The sequence below is a fragment of the Ixodes scapularis genome, unplaced genomic scaffold, assembly GCF_016920785.2.
Source record: "Ixodes scapularis isolate PalLabHiFi unplaced genomic scaffold, ASM1692078v2 PGA_scaffold6__148_contigs__length_123643588, whole genome shotgun sequence".
In the NCBI taxonomy this organism is placed as follows: Eukaryota; Metazoa; Arthropoda; class Arachnida; order Ixodida; family Ixodidae; genus Ixodes; species Ixodes scapularis.
The window spans coordinates 24461068-24484197 of NW_024609881.1; the positions used below are offsets into that span (position 1 = coordinate 24461068).

At 43.0% G+C, this 23130-nt stretch overlaps 1 protein-coding gene and 1 long non-coding RNA gene across 3 annotated transcripts in view; both read left to right on the plus strand.

Annotated features, from left to right (window-relative positions):
* The first annotated feature begins 1597 nt into the window (after positions 1-1597).
* The window catches only part of LOC120846071, a 32753-nt gene continuing 11220 nt past the window's right edge, over positions 1598-23130 (plus strand). Inside the window, exon 1 of the long non-coding RNA XR_005716955.3 lies at positions 1598-2992. This is a non-coding gene — a long non-coding RNA (uncharacterized LOC120846071). The remainder of the gene's footprint in view (positions 2993-23130) is intronic.
* LOC115328786 (zinc finger protein OZF-like) overlaps positions 14192-23130 on the plus strand; it is a 46429-nt gene continuing 37490 nt past the window's right edge. The window contains exon 1 of one of the 2 annotated variants that reach the window (XM_040217705.3): positions 14192-14290. In XM_040217705.3, coding sequence (XP_040073639.1) covers positions 14263-14290 — 28 coding nt within the window. In that variant the 5' untranslated portion in view covers positions 14192-14262. The remainder of the gene's footprint in view (positions 14291-23130) is intronic. The other variant, XR_005716952.3, reaches the window with a different exon arrangement.

Consider the following 23130-nt stretch of genomic DNA (forward strand, 5'->3'; position numbering starts at 1 on the left):
TTTTGCCGCTTGTTTCGTTTATGGCGAAGCCATTCTCTAGGGTCGTACTCTTCGGAGGATCGGTCGGATGGTCTAGTAGCATGCTGGGAGGATTGCGCGGATGTGGACGGGCTCGATGAAATTCTTCTCATCTCGCATCCAGCTGTCTCATGTGCAGCTTCATTTCCAGGGTTCCCACTGTGAGCAGTGACCCATAGGATGTCGAACTGAATGTTGCTTTCTTTCGTTAACCTGTTGGCTGTTTGGTAGATCTTGTCTATCGTGGGGCTGCAGGTGGAGCGATGTCTTTGGATTTCTCTGATGGCTGATTGAGAGTCTGTGTAGAGGATGAGTCGTTTGTCGCTGACGTTCGTCGCCTCGGGGCTGTGCAGCCCAAGGGGAATGGCGTGGAGTTCCGCTTTCTTAGTAGAGCCCCGACCTTCTTGCCGGGCTGGGCATGACCAAGTTGGCCTGCGGTGCCCTTTGAGAGCAGTGGTATATTGACGTGGCCCCCACCCAAGTACCAGTAGGGGGGTTGGTAGATCCGTCGGTATACACCACTATGTTGTTTTCGTCTTTCAGAAGCTCTTGTATTTCCTGCCGATGTTGCTTGCTTTGCTGCTTTCGTCTTTCTTTGTCCCTTTTTGTATTCATACAGGGGTGGAACGGCTGCGCCATTTGCGCCATTTTGCACCAGACGCATTTGTCTGCGCCATTCTGCGCCATTTTGCGGAAACTGCGCCACAGCCAATACCTTGCGCCATTATGCACCAAATCGCACAACGTGCGCCAAAAAAAAAAAAAAGGAATTGTATTTTGTCTTGGTTTCGGATTATGTATCGACTCAATTGGCAACAATGAGCGCGTTTAGCTTGGTCGGACTTGCCATCCTTTCTTCTCTTTATTCTCCCTGTGTATCCCGAGTCGGAAGCACGCGAAAAAACTCGCCTGCGACAGGATTGTTATTCTTCAACCATAAGCGGTTAAGCAAGTCGGCCGAGGTAAGATCGAGTCGTTAAGCGTCGGATAGCCTGAGGGTCTGCGGCCCGGGTTCTGGACATCAGCGAGTTGAAAACACATCAGCGAAAGATTCCTTCTAGTGCTTCATCGTTGGAAGTTAAAACCGCATTCTTGCAACATAAGTCATGATTTGATTGAACTGAAACACTGTCCGATCCGAATCCTTGCCGGCCAGCAGCTCTCACGCGAGCGGTAGATCTGCTCGGCGCACTTTAACCTTGCTCCTGCTTATCGCTTCGAATACGATAACTTTCGATATTGAGTTGCACAATAGGATAAACTTGAAATTTGTTGCCCTGTTGCTCCACGCAACTGCACGTCCGTTTCTTACGCACGTCACGCGGTTTGCACATATAATTATTTTGTAGAGCACTTGTGGGTTGTGCGATAAGCAGTGCTGGTTTGCATTTCGAGCAACTGAAAGCCACTCAGAAAATATCAAGGACGCCATCTTCAGAAACATATGGTATACTTGCTTTTCGGTTCTCATTAAGGCTCCCAAAGTTTCAAGTTTTCGCATATGTTACTCTGTTATCCCATCTACCTACGTCCCTAACCACTCATGTTCATCTGTGCTGCTAAGCACATTTGAAATTACTCCCGTGCTCGTCTAAGACACAAGCTCAAGTGCAATGCAAACTGATCTGGGCTGCTCTTAGCCTGCTCCAGAAAGTAGTTTTAACTGCTCCCAACCTGCTCCAAAACAGCGGTTTCAGCTGCTCCCGTGACTGCTCCCAAATACATTTCATGAGTTCCACCCCTGTTCATATTTTGTGGGAAAGGTTTGGCGCCGGGTGTGAGACTGATGAGTTTCCAGGGAGGCCTTGGCTCCGGAATGGGATTCACAAATTGGATCGGGACATCCAAGTATGTCGCAATGGCTCGCTCTTCTTTGGTGTGCTGGAGTCGTGGAAGATGGGCTTCCTTTTGTTGTTGTAGGAGAACTTTGAATTCAGGGAGGTAGATGCAGTTGTGCAGCAGTGTGCTGAGGTAGTCCAAGGATTGCCCTCCTAGCATCATTCCACAGACTCTGTAGTTTTAAGTGGTGCACTTTGGTGAGCGGGAAGAAGTATGTCGCGTATGTTACGTTAGATACCAAGACTGTAGTGACAATATTCTTGGCCACCCTTTTTCCGGCACCACCTAGCCTGTGCGAGATCCTGCATAGAAAATTTAGTCCTTGTACGCAAGTATGTAAGCATAAAAAATTATTTTATGCTTACGTCGCGCTTAAACATTAAATATATCTTTTGCCTCTTACATCGTCGACAAAATCTTAACATTTTTTTATAAAAGGCATTCATAAGGTAAAAAAAGAACAATCCCACAGTTGCAGTGCCCATTAAATTCCAGTTATGAAAAACGAGTAAGCCTTTCCTTTTGTCTAATTACCTAACGATAGTTTTCCTAATGTGAAATATATGCCAAAAAATGGAACTAAGAAAAACGGGCTCAATGTGCCCAAATCTCTACCTTTTCTTTAGTAACTATGCAGTGCAAACAAATAAAACAATCTGGGAATACTCTCTAGGTGTTGGTGGATGTAAGCATGGCATTTCTCAAAATCTACATTTTTCCAGAAATTTGTTTTTTCTGGTATGTGTCCCCGATTAAGTAATGTGAGTTAACTTTTTCGAACATTTTTATTTTTTTTGTCCTGTACCGTTCTAAGACCTCACTCTAGCAGTTTGCTCAGTGGGGTACTTATCGCTGAGTGTGTGTGTGTTCACCACAACACTTCCTTCTACCGGTTCGGACATCGCTATTTGAACATTTCTCGCACAGCCCAGCAGGTTTTGCTATAAATTGGCACTGTACCCATATTGAATGCTGTGTAATGTCCCTTTGGGACTGCATTGATGAAAAGTGTGGAAAATGTGAAACGTACTAGAATGCTTATACTCTGTTTTCACCTTCCTTCTTTGTACTGGTATCTTCGCAATCATGTATTTATACGACACGTGCTTTGAGATGTCACTTTATGTTGTTTTAGGTGTTCCCAGTACTCTCTTGTTCCGTCTTCATGTTCCTGGCAGTTGTTTCTTTGTTGCCTGGCTGTCTGCATCGGAATTGGGTGTCCTTGTATGCTGGAAAATTCTTTTTGCTTGTTTTTGTGTAACACAGGTTAGTATTTTGTTTCTCTGCTTCACTGATGGCTAATATTCTTATATTTTTTATTAGAATGAGGAGGATTGGTGAACCCAAGACTCTATGAATACTAACTCAGCCATGAATTTGCTTTGGTTACAGGGTCCTTTGAATTGTTGCTTAAGGTGCATTTATTTTTGTATTGCGTAACTAATTTCAAAGCCTATCTTTATTGTAATAATTTTTCTTTTTACTTTTATGTCGTTTGGCTTGAACAAAATCTGCGGATGATAAATATGTATTCAGACTTGCTTCTCCGTCTCTCAGAAATAAAGGTCTGCAGTCAAGTTTCTGCAGTGTTATTATCTTTTTTGTCTGCCATTGAATACCTTAGCTGAAGCAAATGTGCCACAGGCAGAGCAGCTCTTTAGAAAGTTCCCACTTTGCCATCATACTTGATGCTGGGATCTCGCTGTAGCAGTTAAGACACAAACCCACCTTAATCTCCCCCCCCCCCCCCCACACACACACATATATATAGATATACACACAGACACACTAATTTGACAAAAAAAAAATGAAAGACGTTTACAACACCCTGTAATGTTGAATTAGAGCGCAGCTCTTGAGGAGGAGGAGGGAAGAGTACTGAGGGGAGGGTATACCCCTCCTCCCCCTCCTCCCCTCCCCATCGTCCTCCTCCCCCTCCCCGCACGGTGCATTATGGGGCATTTCCCATAATGCACTGCGCGGTTTCGCTGACGGCGATGGCGATGCCGACGGCGACGCCGCTCAAGCCGGAAATGGGCGCCTAAGAGCTGCGCTCTAAAAGGAAGATTGGTAACATAAGAAACAACGGTGTCGTACCAGCCGGTGGTGGCCCAGTCGCATGGCTAGCACTTTCCGACGGCATAGAGCAGACTCCCGATGGCCTGCTACACGGACTCGCCGAGGAAGTCTGTAAGTAGGCTTCGTACAGAAAGGAAGCAAGAACGCTTGCGTGCATTCCCACGGCATTCATGGAGCCCCGAAAAGTCCAGATTGGCTTTTCACCAATCAAAAAAGATTCGTAGAGCCAATCAAATTGGCCGCCTTCGAAACACAAACAAATCACAGATGGGTGCACCGTCAAGTTCAAACACGACCGGGAGCGGAGCCTCGACCGAAGAAAACAAACAAATAAATACAGTGTAATGGGCAAGTCCAGTTAGTGGTGCCAGAGCTCCTTTTTCTGTTTATTCTGTTTTACAAGACCGCTCCAACGACTGCCTGCACCGAGTGTGTCTTTTCCTGCGTATTTTCTATCCTGCAATTTAATTTCTTATTGCTATTTATATCTAGTTTTGTCTAGAATTGACCCCCCAAAATTGCCACTTCTGTAATACTTGAGAATTGTTTGCAGGCGCATTTTTCTCATTACTTCGGCTTTTGTTAAGCTACTGGCATGAGCCGCTGGACAGCCCCTGACAACCGACGATATTCGCATTCAGCCAAGATATCGTGACGAGATTATCGCATTGTGCCGAGAACATCAAGAGAAAGCTTCTAAACTGTTGTTTAAAGCGCTTAATTCTTTTTTACGCTCTAAGGAGACGTCCCAAACTTGTGTAATCCCCTGGATATCGTAGGATAAGAAGGTTGATAGCACGATACCTAAAGAAATGCCTGCTTTTCTGACCCTATAATTTAGCTGTCATTGCAGTTATGATCATCGAATTCCGTTGTTCAGTCGCACTGATTGTAAAGAATTGTGTCAACGTTTGGGAAAACAAAATGCGGCATACAAAACATGTCGTCTACTTCCGTAGGCTGCAGGTACGCTTGAGGTGCCACTGTCGTCATTCGCTACTGCTTTCAATGGCTTTTGAAGGAATTTCCAGCACTAGAGTTTACCGTATTTGCTAATACTACGTAGGGTCTTCGAACAGGACTGGTCCTAATTGTTAAAAAAATTTTACCACTCACCAGCTCTGGTCAGTGGATAAATTTTTATTCATCCACTGGGTGCCAACTATCGATATGTGCAGGCACCAGGGAGCATAGATGAGATTAATGAGGTGCACCCAGAGGTTCGGGAGGCGATGGTACTTGCTTTTCCGAAGAGCTCGGGAGAGGGGCAAGAAGGAAGGGAGGGAAAGGGGAGCCCAGGGAAATTTTGGGGGGGAGGGGGGAAGGACCCCCATGCTCCTCGCAGTCGGCACCTATGTGAGGTGACATCATGTTTCCAAGGTTGTTTAATGCATGTGAAGACATTGTGCTGCATTCTCAAATGGTATGGAAAAGAGACATGGGAGTTTAGAACTATGTACTGATTTTATAGGGCTGACACTCCTCAGCACAGGCATGTTTGTAATTGCACATAGTTTAGCAACAGTTGCTTCTTTTCAGCCGTCACTATCTTTCACTTATTTTTCCACAATATTTTGTAGCACCAGACACTTGTTCCTTGGGGCAGTAGTTGTGGCTCCTGGCTGTCTTCACCAGAATTTATCAGTTGAATGTCGTCATAGAATTTGCAGTGTTTCTTTATCACTTTCTTAGCTTCAGGAACACAGCAGCTAGTATCTGGTTACAGGGCATCTGGGAAACGACAACAGATGCATGTACAAAGTCTGATGGCAGAGTTTCGGTTGTTTGCGGTCTGTGCCGAGTTAAAAGGGGTTGGCCAACCCTGGATTTGCTGATGGCAGGAAAAAATTGTAGGATCACTGACAAAATGAGAACGTTGGCGCGTGTCTTTCGCGCGCCCAGCCTCCAGCATGCACTCCATGTCTTCCGGCGTGATTTCGCAATGTGTGCACACTCGAGGTGCACAAAACTCCAAAGCATTTCGACCTCTGTGCCGAGAAACGGAAGGAGAGGAGAAGACGAGAATGGGCGAGCTCTGATCATCAAGTTATTGTAATGTGCACTAGAGGTCCAACTGGCGCTAGGGTGCTGTCAAAAATTAAAGCAGATATGGCAACCAGTCAAAAATTGACTTCCAATAATGCATTTCTACGGGAAAATGTGTGTATTTTCTCCCTGCGCTCGGCTATAAAAGCAAATATCCCGCATAATTCCTACGTACTAGGTAGCTTGGAACATTCCTCAGTCAGGCAGATGAAATAATTGATAATTGGTCAGTTACAGTGTTTTTCTTTTGAATTCATCGCATTAAAAATGGTGCTAAAACGGCTTCGTATATATATTTATGTGCAATGTCGGACACTGTTGGTACGAACACTTCGTCAACGCTTTCCTGCATGGGGGACATACGTCCGAAACCCAGGAATGACATCTGGAAAGCCAAGAGAGACGACGAGAACTACGCACCAGCACTGGATCAGTAGCTCCCTGTGGGTAAAGATCGGAATAAACTGTAGGCCACATAATATATAGTCAGATTTTTGATAAGTACTGCTTTCTTTCTGCTCTGTGCTAAGATGCTTGTTTTATGTTGAAAACATCACCCGCATGCTCGAAATCTTTGAGAACAAGTGTGTAATAAAAACTCCTAGGCATAGAAAGGGGGAAAAAAAAAAAAAAGAAACTTTGATAGTTTACATACTTTATTCATTACGTTTTGAACGCCCGGGACAATTGCGGAGGCTCGCAGGTTTCCAATTGAAGCATACATGATACAAGAGACGCTGTGGTTGCACTTGAGGCACCTTACACAACATTCTCGCCATCACTTAGCAACGTTACCTACAAACACACCAAAGTCCAGCTTCTCCAGAACGATAAGAGAGCACAATACTATTCTAAATAATTTCAATCGACCATCTATTAAGAGCATACCGCCATGGACATTCTTGACTCCAGAAGTAGTGCCGTACATCAAAGGCATTCATAAGAAGTCATCAACTCCACTGCCTGTACTGAAACAACTGGCATTAAGGGTCATTAATGAAACATACGGCTCGACGACACATGTATACACCGACGGATCCTCTTCTGAAGAACGAGCTGGAGCTGGGATTGTAATACCCGCCCACAGTAATTCCTCCAGTTTTGAAATAGGACACAAAACGACATCAACGGCATCTGAGTTAGCGGCCATACGAGAAGCAGTAAGGTACATCCTATGTCAAGCACCCCAGAACTGGACCATCTTCAGTGACTCAAGACCAGCGCTACAAATAATCCAGTCTTCTATGAAAAATAATGCGTACGACTTTCTGGCATACCAAATCTTCTGCACCTGCCACCGGGCCCTCCAGCAGGGTCATCACATAACTCTTCAGTAGGGGTGTCGCGAACCGGCCGCGGTTCGAGTTCGACCAGGTTCGACTTTTTCGAACTTTTAGTGGAAAGTTCGTCTAACCTTGTATTGAGGTTCGACTCGTGTGCGCATGCGCGACAGGCTGGCCAGTTGGCTTCGGATTGGATGGTAATGGCTAAGAGATGAATTAAAGGGGTACTCCACCGATTTTTTGAGCTACCTCAACTAACTATATTTTCTGACTCCCCGGCCTTTACTCTCTCCGGTATGCTATTTAGAATCGCGAAATTCATAATAGTTATTGCGAAATCGGCAAATGAAAATGATGCAAAAACCAACATTCAAAGATACGCGCGCTTTTCAGGGCCGTGACGTCAGTGGCAGGCAGGCTTGCCAGTCGAGCAAGCAGCCAAAAAACAGAATATGCCAATCATTTGTTCCGTGCTGGAGCGCGGGTACTGCAGCGAGCTTCCCAAGCATTCATTTGACACCATGAAACTGCTTCGAATCAGTTTAAAACGAAATCTACAGCCCAAAGAGTGAACCCCTGCCTTCCACTGACGTCACTTTTTCATTGTTGCCAGTAGAGACTTCGAGCTTGAAAAACACGGTGAGGACCAAAACTGTAAATTCAATAACTTCGCGAAAAAACAATATTTTGACCTAATATTTGGGATACTATTTTCGCGATGTTTGTTGGTTAGTTTAGCAAAATTTCAAGCAAATCGGAGACAATGAAAAAATCGGTGGAGTAGCCCTTTAAGTGCAGCGCTGATCCGCTATTTCAGTCAATACAGTACTAAAATTTAAGTTATTAACTTCTTCAGTGAACAGGATTAGTTTCTTTTAATTGAAGTTGTTCCCAAAATAAAATAACCCTTTGCATAAAAAAAAAAAATTCTCCAACCCTAGAACTGGTTGTATCAAGGTCTGGCCACACTGTCCACAAAGTCGAACCGGTCGAATCTGGTGAAAAGTTCGAAGGTTCGTCGAACCGTTTCGACCCAGTCGAACCCCCGAAGTTCGACCAAAAAATCTGGTTCGACAAAAGTTCGCGACACCCCTACTCTTCAGTGGATACCAGGTCATTGTGGTGTCGCCGGCAATGAGGCAGCAGATAGTGCAGCAAAATCAACCACTAATGGCAAGAAAATTTGCATACCCTACTCCAGGTGTGACACGAAAATTCTGGTTCAAGACGTAGCAAAAGCAATTTCACAAAACTACTGGATGAATCCACATTACCACCATCCCAGGCTATACTCCCTTGATCCCCAACTTGCATTCCGCGTTCCATCTGGACTTTCAAGACAGCTAGAGGCGGTCCTGCACCGACTAAGGCTTGGTGTGGCATATACACCGCAGTTCCTTTATCGGATTCAAAGGAGAGATTCCTCGAACTGTCCAAGCTGCGAAGTTGAAGGGACAATTCAACACATCCTGTGTGAATGTGATAAATTCGAAGAGGATCGACAAGTGCTGGAACAGAAATTAATGGCGTTGGACTCGCGGCCTTTCTGCTCATCAAAACTGCTTGGTGCCTGGGACACAACTGACCAATTCATGAAGGCCACGAAAGCCTTGGTAATGTTCCTCACGAACACGGAATTATCAGACACTTTGTAGGGTGCTTAAAAATGCCTGTGAGATCTTGAACATTTGTACACCCTTAACCTCATCTTTCTTCCTCATCGTCATACCTGTTCTTCCCCCTCCCCATTCTCCCCAGTACAGAGTAGCCAACCAGAACTTACGTTCAGGTTAACATCTCTGTCCTTCCTTAAAGGACACATGCAAAGGAAAAAAACATTTTTTTTTAGACAGCTTAGATGGAAAAAGGGTGTCATAAAACGATTTTACAACGAAGAAACAAAATTTTTAGAGCTATATTTACGGCGCTATACGAATTTGTAGTTGGCGCTCGCGGGAGCCGCCGCTGGTCACGTGGTAGGCCCGCGCGCCGCCGCGTTGCGTCGCCGCCGCACGCTGAGCGTTGTGCGAACGCCGCTTCAACGCGTTTCTCCACGCCGCCGTCGCCGCCGCCGCACAAGTTCGTCTGCTTCGGGGCGCCGCCGCCGTCGTCTGACCGGCGCACAAGTCTATCACGTCTGCTTGCGCTTTTTCAGGAGTTTCCTTTGGGCTCTAAAAGTTATTTATTCGTCTTGGTTTTTTGTTATACTTCAAAAAAAGATGAATAAGTTACTTTTAGAGGCCATAGGAAGCTTTCGAAAGAGCGCAAGCACCACGTGATAAATAAAGACCAGTCACGTGATAAATACAGACCACTTTTACGCGGTGCCCGCGGGCGCCAGCTACAAATTCGTTTTGCGCCGTAAATATAGCTGTAAAAATTTTTTTTCTTCGTTGTAAAATCGTTTTATGGTGTCCTTTTTCCATCTAAGCCGTTTAAAAAAAAATGTTTTTTTCCTTTGCATGTGTCTTTTAATAAACCCTTCTCTCTTTCTCTCTCTCATAGCTCGTAAAGATGGCATATTAACAATGTATAAACTTCGCCGGAATTTTGGCGTGCCTTGAACACACACTATATTCCTTTCGGTTGTTATTTTGCTTAGAATCGTCGCTTGTTTTTACACCTCTGCTGCGGAACAGAGGTTTGGGCCTGAAATAGAGCGAAGTTAAACATCGTTCACTGATCAAGAGAAATGCGCTATTTAAAGCAACTGCACTTTTATAAAGTTAATAAGGGTACATGCTTCTTTGAGCCATTTAAAAGGCGTTTCCTCCAAAAATACCAACCTCCCCCAGTCGCAGCATTTGGCCAAGCCACCGTCGTCCCTGGCCTTGGTCGTTCCCGTCATGATCCAGGCAGGGTATTCTTCGAGGTAGAGGGTTTTCGCAAAGCGTCCCGTCGACGCCTGGACTCGATTTCGCACTGTCCCGCAACGCCGATTTTGATTTCCTCGGCGGTGTCCACACAACGCGCCTCTGTTGTCCGCTGTTTTGGTTTCACTTTGCATCTTACGATACGCCTGATTGCGCTGATTCTACACTTGACACCGTGATCGCCGGTGCCCCGGGCTCGAGAACTGCCGTAGTTTCTCTTTTTAAATATAAAATTTTTTATAAAAACGGGCATTATATAACCAAAATGTAAAAAGAAAAAAGTCACGCAGCGGTTTACACAACGAGGGTTTACATTATTTCACAGCAGACGCTCGTTAGTTAACGTAGAGGGCGCGTGACGCCGCCCAATTAAAATGCTTCAGCTTCAGTCGTGTTTTTTGATCCACCGCTCGTTTAACATTCTTTTCAGCAACAACCGCATCGATCGCCTTGCGTGAAACCTGTGAAACGGTTACCGTGAAGTTGAATTCACGTTGAAAAGCTTCTTTCTCTACTCAAGAAACAGGTACTGTTCCCAATACTGAATGGTTAGGTGCGATGCGATAGCTTTGAAATAAACTTCAGAAGGCCCTGCTCACGGCCGTGGCTTTATTTGAGACTACGTCAACGTCGCATTTTCTCGCAGGAGTAGCGTCGTCTAAAGTCGTAAAAATGGCACGCTCGCCTGACCGTCCTAGGCAATAGACGGACCAAATAAAATAAAAAGAAGACTCGCAGGTAAAGGAGTAATGGATTAATGTAGGGATGCAGACGAGTTGGGGTAATGATTACAAACAGATAGAAGCGCAAAATATAAACAAAGGGAGAAATGGACAGAACGAGTGCCGAACTTCAACTAAACATTTAAAGGGACACTACAACGAAATTTCGGCGCTTATTTTTTGGTTGATATGTCTTCAAAGGAGCAGTATAACATAAGACACACCAATATCCTGTTAACAAAGACACGAAAAGGAATTTTAAAACGCATTAAGCAAAGAGCACCTGGTGGTTGTCGCTAACGCCTCTTTTGTAACACCAGTCTAGAAACCTTGGCAGATAGTGGCGACACTTGTCTCGCCTCCGGCCACGACGAGAGAAGAGGGGAAGGATTAATTCCCCTCTTCCCGAAAATCCCTTTTGTGTGACCCAGAAGTCGCTAACCCATCTACCTAAACATCTGTGTGTGTCCTAACATCAGAAACTGGCATTTTAAAGGTTAAAAACAAGAGGTTGTGAATATGGGACGCACACTTTCATGCAAAGCTGATGTCGGGTGACTCTAATCGAAAAACAATCATATTTATAATAATACTGTTATCTCTTCTGGTGAAGGTTCAGCCACCGTTGCATTCGAATTTCTGCACATGAAATGGTGATTCCCAGAGAAAGTAAGAACACAGTGTTATTGCCTTTATTTTAACAATGTACACACACTTGCAGACTATCACTGATGAGGCCTGAAAACTGAAACTGTCGTAGCGTGATTTTTGACTGTGTCTGCTACTACCCAACCTCATATGCTGCGCCACTTATGCAAGAAGTCCCTGTGAAATTACCAGTAAACACAAAAACGACACCGATACAGTTATCTTGTAGAATAATTTAGTAATTATTTAGTAATAACTGTGTCAATATGCATTACATGTTGCATTTAAGTAAAAAAAAAAGCAAAACCTTCTTTTGCCACTAAAAACTAAATGTCAACATTCTTTCTGGTAACAATGTATTTTTGCCAAATCTTTTGTAGAAAAATTTGGCAAACTTCGGCACCGAATTTTCAATTTGGAAAAAAGTTTGGCCCATTATTAGTTTAGACACAGCCATCAAATTTATTCAAAGTCGGGGGTCACTGAAAGGACACACTCACTACAAAAAATAGAAAAAAAATGAAACCCACGAGAGGTGGATCGGCTTTGCCTTCACGTTGAGGTGGAAAGCACGAATGACCATCTCGTTGAGTGAATGACCATTCCGTGACGTCATGGACTTTGGGCGCAGAATTTTAAATAAATCTCGCTGTCAATATTGCTCTAAACATATATTTACTTTCACATAAAATTTGTCTGTCCCACCCAGGCTGTTTAAAAAAGCATTTTTTTCTTTTCAGGCTGTGAGGATCGAAGAACGGCAATCTTTAGCAAAAAAATAGATTTTTGGTTTTATGGCGTTTCATTATCTTTGAATCTTCATGTTTTATTATAAAAATGATAAGGAGCGGTTATGATCCCGAAATTAGTGAAATAAACATTTTGAAAAACAGTTACCCAGGATTGCATAAATTTGAGCCACTTTTGTGTGCGCAGTTCTTCAAATGGTCATTGTCGTTATCACAATGTCCCCGCTCTATCGCATCTTCTGTAGCTTCAATTTTTTACAAAAATGATTAACAAAAATTATTTTTCCCACCGTGGAAGGGTGTCACTATGCATCTATGGTAACATTCAAAAACATTTTTGTGTATGTAATTTGAGGGTACGTTCACAAAAAGCACACAAGAATCCTAAACAACCAAATTTGACATGCATATGTCTTATAGACTACTGGAAACTACTTAATTTTCACGAGGGCCTAAATTTCGTGAATCTCCTCCATTTTGCGAAAAATAGGCCCCGCGAACAATTCAGGTAAAATGTAAACACATTAGAATCTATATTGAGATCCTGCCCCGTCACGAGAATTAGAACTCGCAAATTATTCCAAAATTTCAACTTTGAGCTAAATCACAAAATATTTAGCCTGCGAAAAATAAGTCGTTTACAGTATATGGATTGCAACTATCTAGGTTTGATTAGAATGCATATGTTTTTATATTTATAAAAACATCAAGTGTTGTTGCAAATGGTGTTGTTGCAGTTTTCAAATATTTTAAAAATCTAATTTTTGTTGTTCATTACACTCAGTAGTTTAAATGAAGCAAAGTAGTTTGTTTTACTAGTCTCTTTTAAGTCTGTTGCCATGTGCCATGTGTGTTAACAAGAACACTTTTTTTTTTTGCATGTTCAGAGCATTTAGAGCATAAAGAACAAGCTGTACCAAACCAACACAATATAATATAAAGAAGATCAAGCATTATAAACTGTGGAAGTTTTATTCAGTTACATTAAATCACAAAAAAAAAATTGCAGTGGCTTAGCTCGGCTATGCCAGGATACACGTAGCGTGAGCTTATCTGCACAAAATGAGAGGCGCTATCAAGTGGCTCCGGTGCAGCGTTAGACTTGGCTATTGCGCAACGGAGGCACACAGCTGGGCACGCGGCGGCGCCAGTGCGTCTGCCGCGGCTATGATGTCACTCCTCTGGAATGCGCAGACCGGCGACACGTCGAGGCGGGTGCGTCGGCAGCGGAGCGCACGGCGGTGGCTTTGTGTGGCTCTCATAATGAGCCATGCTCATTAAGCGAGCCGTGCTCAGTATGCGGAGCGCGTGGCACCGTGCGCCGTGCTCATTATGCGGAGCTCCGCCACCGCCGCCGCGCGCTCCGCATAATGAGCACGGCTCATTATGAGGGCCACGCGAAACTACTCAACCTCGGCCAGTGTAGCTAACGCTACAAAATAATTTTTCCTGTTGCATGGTCCCGCGTTTAGCAACACTTGAAACATTTGGGGGAAGAAGAACATGGCGGCTTTCCTGAATAGGTGGATCCAAGGGTCCTGCGGTTCAACAAATATACCAAACAAATTTAGCATTAATATAGGAACACCTAATGGGTTCCAGCCATATAGTTGCCTCAGTCTAGATATTGTATCGTGCAAGTCCGAACTTTTTTAACTGTTTGTATTTTTACCGTACTAGCGAGGCAAAGAGGAACAGGTTGTTTTAAGATGTCTTCAAACTCCAAGCCAGGTGGGAAAACCTACCCCCCATTACTGGGCACGCAGGCATTTCATTTCCTCATCCATTCATCATTGTTACCTCGAAATGGCCAAATCCTTGGTGTCTCTTTCGTGTTATACTCATAGGTGTCTGACTAGCTTGATGCGCTTGGAGGGTGTGCTCACTTTGTTCTTGATTACTGTCATTGCTCATTGCATTTGGTTCCTAGGATCTCATGTGGTCTCTTGCGTCCCTCTTGGTCGTACAAGACTCCCTACGAACCTGACCTTGGGCAGCAATACGAATGGAAGCGATTCAGTCCTCAAGTCGAGGTAAGTTTTTTTTCCCCTCCTTTTTTATAAACAGGACAGTGGCTGCATCTAGACTGCACAATACAATTCTATACAATACAAAAACCATCTTTATTTACTTTCTCTAAAAATAATACCATATAAAGCCCACATAAGCCAATAAAGCTTGTGCATGGGATGCCACAGGAGCCTCTGCTGTTGCGCAGATGGTAAAAACAAAAGAGCACACCAATAAAAATATAAATTACTACAGTTCCACCTCCATTTACAGCTGATATAAATTCCTCTAACTTGAAAAATATATCTGTATACCATGTCCAATAATATTGAATTAGTCTTTACATAGTGCTTAGGATACTGGAATTCGAGAATTACATGGCAATTCTAATAAAATGAAGAGAAACGAGTACCTTTTGTATTATGCGTTTTTGGGGATTCTCCATTATCTAATTCTATTACATTGTATGGGTCCTTTTTTCTCTGGTTAATTATTCATCTTTTTGCTAGTCTTTTTTATTCTGGGGGTTTTTATTTTATGTAGCTCATCCAGGCAATTTATTATAAAGCTTAGGTACGTAATATTTCCTTGTGGTTTCTACATATTGTCTTTATAAATGATTCAATAAAGTTTTTATTCTGTTGTAATGCCCTTTCTTTTACATTTTCCAGGCTATGTTTGCTGTTCAAAAATGTTTTATTATACTATCATACTTCATTTGATATCTGAAACGTTACATTTCTAGTTCTTTTGGCATATAGTCCGAGAGATCAGTTTCTTTGCTTCGGTAACCACTATCCTTAACTATCGTTTTTTGAATCGATTCTAGCTTGAGTTGTAAATATTTGGCATAGTGCTCATAAACTGTTATGCCATATTGAAGTATGGATATCTCCTGTGCATTGTATATCATTTTACGTGTGAACCGTGCTGCTAGGTCTTGGATATGCTACGTATGCGCCATTAATACCCTTAGTTTTTTACAAACTTGGTCTTTGTGAATATCCCATGTAGTATGTTTGTCTATGTCTATTTTAACAAGACGCATGAGCCGTTGTTGCAGTTCTGATCATGCATTTTTATTGAAATTTCGTTTACAATATTTTTCTTGGACCTCTAAGTTATAGTACTTGCATTTTAAGAACATTTACTATTATTTGGTTTTTACGGTACCATTGTATGTTATGGATATCATCTTGTATCGTTATTGCCGCTACTTAGCCATATCTATGTGCATATACAATTACTGCATCATCTGCATATTGAAAGAGCTTACTTTTATTAGTTGATTCGCTTTGTCAGTCCTCTGGTTTCCCTTTCACTCACCCTCTTTCTTAGATCTTTAATCTTGCTGTCGTGGTCTCATTTTCTTAAGGCAGCGGTTCAACAATTTCAGTGCTTCGCTTAAATAATTTGGGAGTTGGTGTCTCGACCTCTCTGAAGTAAATAACAAAAAACCGCTTTTGCCTATGTGTCCTAGTTATTATTTTAAAAATTGACAAAAATTGACGTTTTTGGCACCCCTCAACTCCTTCACCATCTTCCGAGTCGTGCGCGGTGTGACGTGGATGGGGGAAGGCACGGGGTTCAGATGAAGCCCTCTCTCTAAAGCCATCAGTGAGCAGCGAGAACTCAACCGCTTGCGACCACATGACCACATGCTTGCGCGGCACCGCGCAATCAACTTGGCGAAAAGCGGAAAGTCTCTTCTGGCGGCTGTTCGCGGTAGCGCGGCTGCTGATGGTTTTGTTGACCTTGGATAGATGGCACCACTAAAACTCCAGATAATCAAAGCTTTAGCAATGATGCCAGGTTTTCGACGCATTTATATTTTGGTTGGAACGACAAGATTTATAGAAAAATTACCATTTATCCAGGAGGTGTTTGCACAACTTTCTTTCTTATTCCAATCTGCCGCATGCTTCTCATGGCTGCCGCTCGCGGCTACAGGTCGAGAACTATATCTAGTTTTGCCTTGCAATTACGCGGTGGAATCGCAACATTTCGAAGAAAGATGTGTTTTTTGTCCTTTGTGACTAGATAAACATTGTCAAAAGTACAAGACACAAATTCTTTCAACGTTAAAATCGTTGCACAGCTGCTTGAAGCAGCTCATCATAGCTGTCGGTCCTACTCTGGAGCAGCGCTACTGGCGGTCATTCTCTGCAGCACTTCTTGTATAGTTGTGCACAGGCTCCTAGAGGTCCGTGCCGATTCGGAGATCCTCCACCAGGGGAGCTAAGATCGCAGATGAAAATGTGCAAGGTGATCTGCTTTTTCTTCGAGGAGAGGGAGGAGAGGAGCGGAATTGAATTTGAGGAGAGGTTCATGGGGCAGTTGTGAATTGACTTCGGGCAAGCTAAATGTTGGGCTCCTATTTGTGGCATGCGTGAAGTACATGAGGCGCTTTTCTAGCTATCATCATCATCATCATTTGTAGAACAGGCCGGGACAGGACGCATAGTTCTTGGATTCTTGGCTCACCAGCTTGCTTCCTGCGCTGTTTGGGTAACGGTGGACAAACCCTGTTTCCCTGTTTCATGCATTGTGTTTATTTGGTATAGTGATCTTTGTAGTAGGATATTTTACCAAAGCTTGAAGCCGTGGCACACGTAGACGTGCTAACGAACACTTTTGGCACTGAGGTGTCGAAGTGCTCGGATGGTGGTGTGCTGTTCTCTGCTTCAGTACAAAACTGGTTATAACCAGTGCTTTACCCCGCTACAGCGTCTACCACAGCGAATAGGCTGTATTTTTTTATTAAGATTCAGGCTAAATAAAACTGAGAAAGGAAGGTCTCACCAAACTGAAAATAGGAAAGTGAAATTCGAGAACCTTTCACGTGTGTAGTAAACACTTCGGTGAAAGCGACTCCGTGTATCCTGTTGGTTCCAGTGTGTTCTGTGAGTGCTGGTCTCTTGTTAGTTTCAAGTTGATTCCTTTTTGGAATTTGATGAACCAGTAAACAAATATTTCCTCAAAATAACTGGCAGGAAGAAGCGGTGGCTGACTTCCGGAGTCGTTTCAATGAAATCTCTGCCTATTCACCAGGTCGACGTGAAACGTGGGAGACCCCCTCGCGATTGAAGTCTTAAATCCAGTATGTCAGTGACACTTCAGCCTCATGAAACTTGAAGTATAGACCTGCTATCAATTACTACCGTTGTATGTTCCATTTGCGAACCCAAATGGGCACATAATGCGTGATGCACGTCTCAGCGAGCGATTTTAAATTTGTTATTAACAATTCCTAGTCAGAGTTGGATAGAACAAATTAATCAGTCACCTGAATTTGGTTGGCGCAGCATGGCCATACTAGCTCTGCGCCATAAAGCCCGTAATCAACAACTTGAATTTGCCGGGAAATATCGGAGAATTTAAGGAATTTATGAAAATTTCTGCTTTTCTTCCTATCAGAAGTCGCAATCTGTCAAACTTCTTCGCCACATATTTCATGCAGAAGTGGAGCGTCTGTCGCTGACGAGCTTTTGCTCGTCAGCAACTGTCGAATCACACATGGATAGGAGCGTCGGTATGGGCAGGATCAGGGATGGGCAAAATACGTGCAAATATGTATCGAAATACAAATACAAAATACTTTGTCATAAATGTATTTAATTACAAATCTAATTACATTTCCAAAAAAGCATTTAAGTGCAAGATACAAATACAACCAAATGTATTTGGTCTCCTCCAAATACTTTTCCAAATACATTCCTCACAATTTGCGTCAGCGACTTCAGGGCACCTGCAACGGGTTTCTGGGTATCTCATTTTAATTTTGCATCGCCCCCTCGGGAGTTAGTGTGCGAGGCTCTAGTAACGTAATAATCACAAAAAAAATGCAATCAGCTTGGGCGTAATAGGTGAAAAAAAGTACAGAGCTTTAAGCAGCTTTTTTTGTTGATTACATTTTGGTATAGCCCAACAAAGAACCGAGACGACCAAGGCGTGCAGCACTAGCTAGAGAATTTTTTATTGTTGCAACTCACACCAGTTACGAAAATCTGAACGACCCGCGCATTTAGAATGTTTTAGGCAAAAATATGGATGGAAATCAGGCTGGAAAGCATCACAAGTTGTCACAGGCACTTATTTAGCCAGTCTGCCTGGGAACGTCGATTTCGTCACCATTGTTGCCCTGGGCTAGCACCGTGATCACACAGTCACTAAACGCTTGTGCTTGATTGAGAGACACTGCATTCGGTGCAGAACAGTTTTCTTCCTGCTCTGGACAGTGACAATAAATTTGAGGGATGTATTTTAGCCCACAAAATTGTATTTAATTACAATTGTATTTGAAATACCCACGTTTTAGTATTTAAATACATGTCAAATACATTACCCAATTTGTAATTAAATACAACTGCAAAATACACAAAAGTATTTGAAATACATATTTCAAATACTTGTATTTGAAATACTGCCCATCCCTGGGCAAGATCAATGTAGCTAGGTGTGCACGCGTGCACTTCTATGAAGACAGCCTGTCATTGACCCTGGGGAATGCAAAATCTTTTCCTACGGCAGCCTTATCAAATCCGGAAAAAACAACAATCAGAGAGGCTGGGAAGAGCCCTGACGCACGCCACGCAATCTATCATGCAGTGTTGTGCCCATTACCAAAAATAAGTAACGAAATAGCGTTACCTATTAGCTTGAAAAAAGCTAACGTGTTATGGAGCTCCGTTACCATTTTGCAAATGTAATAAAATACCAGTGTCATGGCTTGCCATGACTAACGGACATTACTTTTACGTCAATTTGTTGTTACTTTGTGTTTCACTGTTAGTATATGATAGCTGTTTATAATAAACTGCCTCTATAAACTTCTGCAAAAATATGCTTGTTCGGAGGGATTATTTTTCCTCTGTCATGGCAGAGCATTACAGCAGAAGAGTGCAGTACAGATCCCCTTTATACATTGGAAACTCGCACAAACAGCCCAAGCCATCAACGAACAATATAAATAAGCAATTCAAAACAACACACAATAATAAAATTTCAATAACGCCAAAAATACTAACAGAGAAATTCACATTGTATTGATCAGGTTAATAAAGGTTATCTGTCGGCAGGATATGTAACGTATATCCTCGAACACATGATGCTTCACGAGCACGATTCAGAAAACAACCTTTCCCATAGCACCTGCCTGAGAGGAAGAAACTGCTCTGAAGAGACTGACCGGATGCAAGCCACGTAACGGACGCAAAATATACTTTTTCATGTAATCAAATTTAGCCAGTGAAATAAACATTATTTTGTTCCTTCACAAATTGACGTCGCAATTCCAATTAATGACACGTCAGCACCCGGCCATCGCTGGCAGACTTGTTTTGGTTCAAAGCGTGGGAATGTCACCGCTTTTAAACTTGTAGTTTATCTGACTGTTGCTGACAGAACGAGAATTTATTTGTTTTGAAGACAAGGATGTGACCAGCTGGAGTAGCTTGGGACGCTGAGGCAAAATCCTTCGAGCGGCGGCAGATTGTTACGTTCTGAACAGATGTCTCTTTCCAGCGAGACGGCTGCTTAGGTTCTTAGCAGCTTCCCTAAAAAGACTGCACCGAGGACGCTTAGGGGTTTCACACAGTGTTAATCTCGCGCCTTTTTGGGCCCAGTCATTGAAACATTAAAAGTGTCTTCCGAAGGAGTTTGAAATGACGCCGGTTATGCAAAGCTTTGTTGGGATTTCTTTGGCACTTTTACGCAGTGTACAGAATAAAAATTTTGTTTTCAAACGATCATGTACCCATTTTTATTCAAGAGTAACGAGTAACGTAATTTGATAGGAGGTATTATAAAATAATGACATTACTCTTTATTTATTTGGGATTCTAACCAGGATGTTAGTAAAAAAAAACTAACACGTTACCAGTGACGTCGTTACTTGTAATGCTTTGGTTTCGACACTGCTATAGACCTTTTCATTTTAGTAGTTGCCTCACTGCCGGATAGAGGGCGCTGAGGCACTCGACGCCATTAGGTTGCTTCAATTTGGTTGGTTTCGGTTTCAACGTGAACGTGGCTATGTTGCTGTTTTCAATGTATTTGGTGAACTCTGTGATACGATTGTTTTCCTTGTAGCACACAGCCAATGAAACAGTGGTATTGAACCACTCTGAGGACTACGAGGTGTATCTTAACCTAAATTGCCTTTTTTTTTTTTTTTTTACCAACTTCTTTGATGTATTTGATTATGGTCGGTTGCGGAACGCCTGACTGATGTACAGGGAAGATTACCATCGTCTACGGCAGTACCTGATGGCACCCACTTCCAGAAGAACGAACTAATGAAAAGTGTAACACGTGAATGTAAAGAAGCATATCGGCAGCTTGATTAGCAATGTGCTGAATCGACCGGAACAGATGAACTCCCGAGTTTACTAGCCACTGTTTGGTTTTCGTGGGCACCTAACCTTTAGCGAACTTCGCAGATTAAAAACATATCGTGTAATGACGCAGATTATTGATATGAACAAATAGTATCGTCTCGGCCTCTTTCTCTTTAATTTAGTACTCGAGCATGTTGTCACAAGGCGAGTAGGAAATTTCTTAAATTATCAACCTTGCTAAAGTACTCATAAGCAGCATTTTGCGATTTGGCCCTAGGAAATAAATTATTCTTATGAACATTTGCTTACTGAAGATATGATACCAGTGACAGGCCTGTCAAACTAAATCTGGCATTTGTCTTCCGTAAAATTGGCCAAATAGAATTAAAGGGCGCAGGAGGAGAAATAGCTCGGAAGGTTTACCTGAATTCTAACGCTAGGCACCACTTCACGGACTTGTGTGAACAAATATTTATTTGTTTGAACAGATTCACTTTGTAAATTTCGGCTTCGCCAGCCGCCAAAGGTAAACCTGTATTCGCCATCGGCAATCCTGGACTCAAATAACTGTTATGCAAACTTCCTTTTTTTTTTTTTTTTTTCGGCGTCAAATATTGTGAGCTTTTCCTTCATCGTCCTTGTTTATTCGGCGCCTTCCATTCAGTTTTAGATACTGGTAAAACAACAACGTACGCAAAAAAAGCGGCGCCATTATTGCGCATGCGCCGAACGCAAACTGCGTTTTGCATTTGCAAATATAAACGACGTTATTTCTTTGTGCACGCTATTCTAAAACTCGCTACTGTTATGTGACTGTGGCAGTTTCGTACGCAGGATGTCCCAACCTTTGTATTAAAATGAATAAAGGGTATGGCACTGGTTATCTAAATATAATCAATAAATCACTTAAATGACTGTAAAAGTGGGAGCGAGCACGGCATACAATTTCTTAAACTTCATAAGTAAACCGACCAACCGAATGTTTACGTCGCAGAAAAAAGATTGAGAACCTCATTTACAAGTAGGTGTGATATGAACAAACAAATCGCCTGATGTTGACGTACCATTACTTCTAGCCTCATATAACATACACAAGTTAAATGTCCGTTGCCTATCTCCTCCGCGAGTTTCCTCACGTAATCAAAAGAAGCTGTTTCCGATATATTATGAATACAAACAACGATACTTTCAGGAAATACGGACAGTTTCCTTGCGCTGGGCATTCTTGATGCCTTCCAATCCTAAATGCGCGATATAAATATATGCGCTTCTTACCGAGAATGGTATGTCACTACCAGTAAACAAACCTCAGTTGTCATAAGGTCCTTTGATCCCCGTGGTTTCTTGGTCGTCGAGTAGACGTACCGGACTACAGTCTACTATCGAATACAACGCATCCACCAAGGCGCGGAGGGGAGAGCGGAGCAGCAAGTTGAAGCAACCGAATGGCTGCCGCGTCACGTGATTCCAAGATGGCCGCGCCCACGCGGAGGATGATGAAAAGGTCTATATTGTGAAGCTCCCAGCTGTTTTCTAAACTTTTTAAAGTTTTTTTTTATATAAAAAGCAACTTTGAGGTGCTGTTATTCATTAGAAAGATCACTTGATAAACGTCATACACGTTTTTTTTTATAAATAAACCGTTTTTAATTGGCATAGAGTCAAACTAACATAATTGCTCCAGCTTTAACATAACGCGCCGTCTGCTCGCATCCTACCGGCTGCGCCACCAAAGGGCGCCCGCAAGGTGGTGCCACCAAAGCACCTCGTCGCCATTAGATCAGGGGTGTGGAGATAGAAGAGAGGAAGCGGGCTGTTTACCAGGTAGTAGGCTAATGCTGGAAAAAATGAAGAGGACAGTCAGTTAAGGCATAATGAAGGCAATTTCGGATATCTTTTTGGCGATTGAACTGGGCTGCAGGCACGTCCCAGGCAACTTTGCCGAAATTTCAGCCGAAATCGGCATTCTGTTCCGCGCAAATCAATTAAGCAGTCGCGGTAATCCTACCGGGATCGATTGCGGCGACGCCCTGAGAGTTGCGGGAGAAGCGGAGTTTGTGTGACGTTGTGGAGCCTTGAAGCTTGACGTCACAAGAGGCGCGTCAGCGATTGGTCGAGACAGACGTATCCTCGGTCATGTTTTGGTTTGTGATTTGAACGCTGTTCCAATTTCCACTTAAATAACCATCAAACGTATAAATCGTACCGAAATGGTTACTAAACCATAAATAAAACAGCATAATTTTTTTTCTCTTTGCTATGCTGGACGCGAAACGGGCAACGAGTGACTATTGGCAGACAAAATAAATAAAGAAGAACACAGTGCAGAACACGAGGGAGACGTTTGGTTTTGGTTTCAGATGTCGATGTCGTGTTTACTTTGGGAACGACCACGCGCTGCTATAACCCACCACGGTAACCAGCGTGTCGATCTCCTAAATGCTACCGATACCGACTACTCACATTGACGTCACTCCCTACGTCATCTCCGTTTGCAGAGGCCCAGAAATGAGAATGAAGATAGT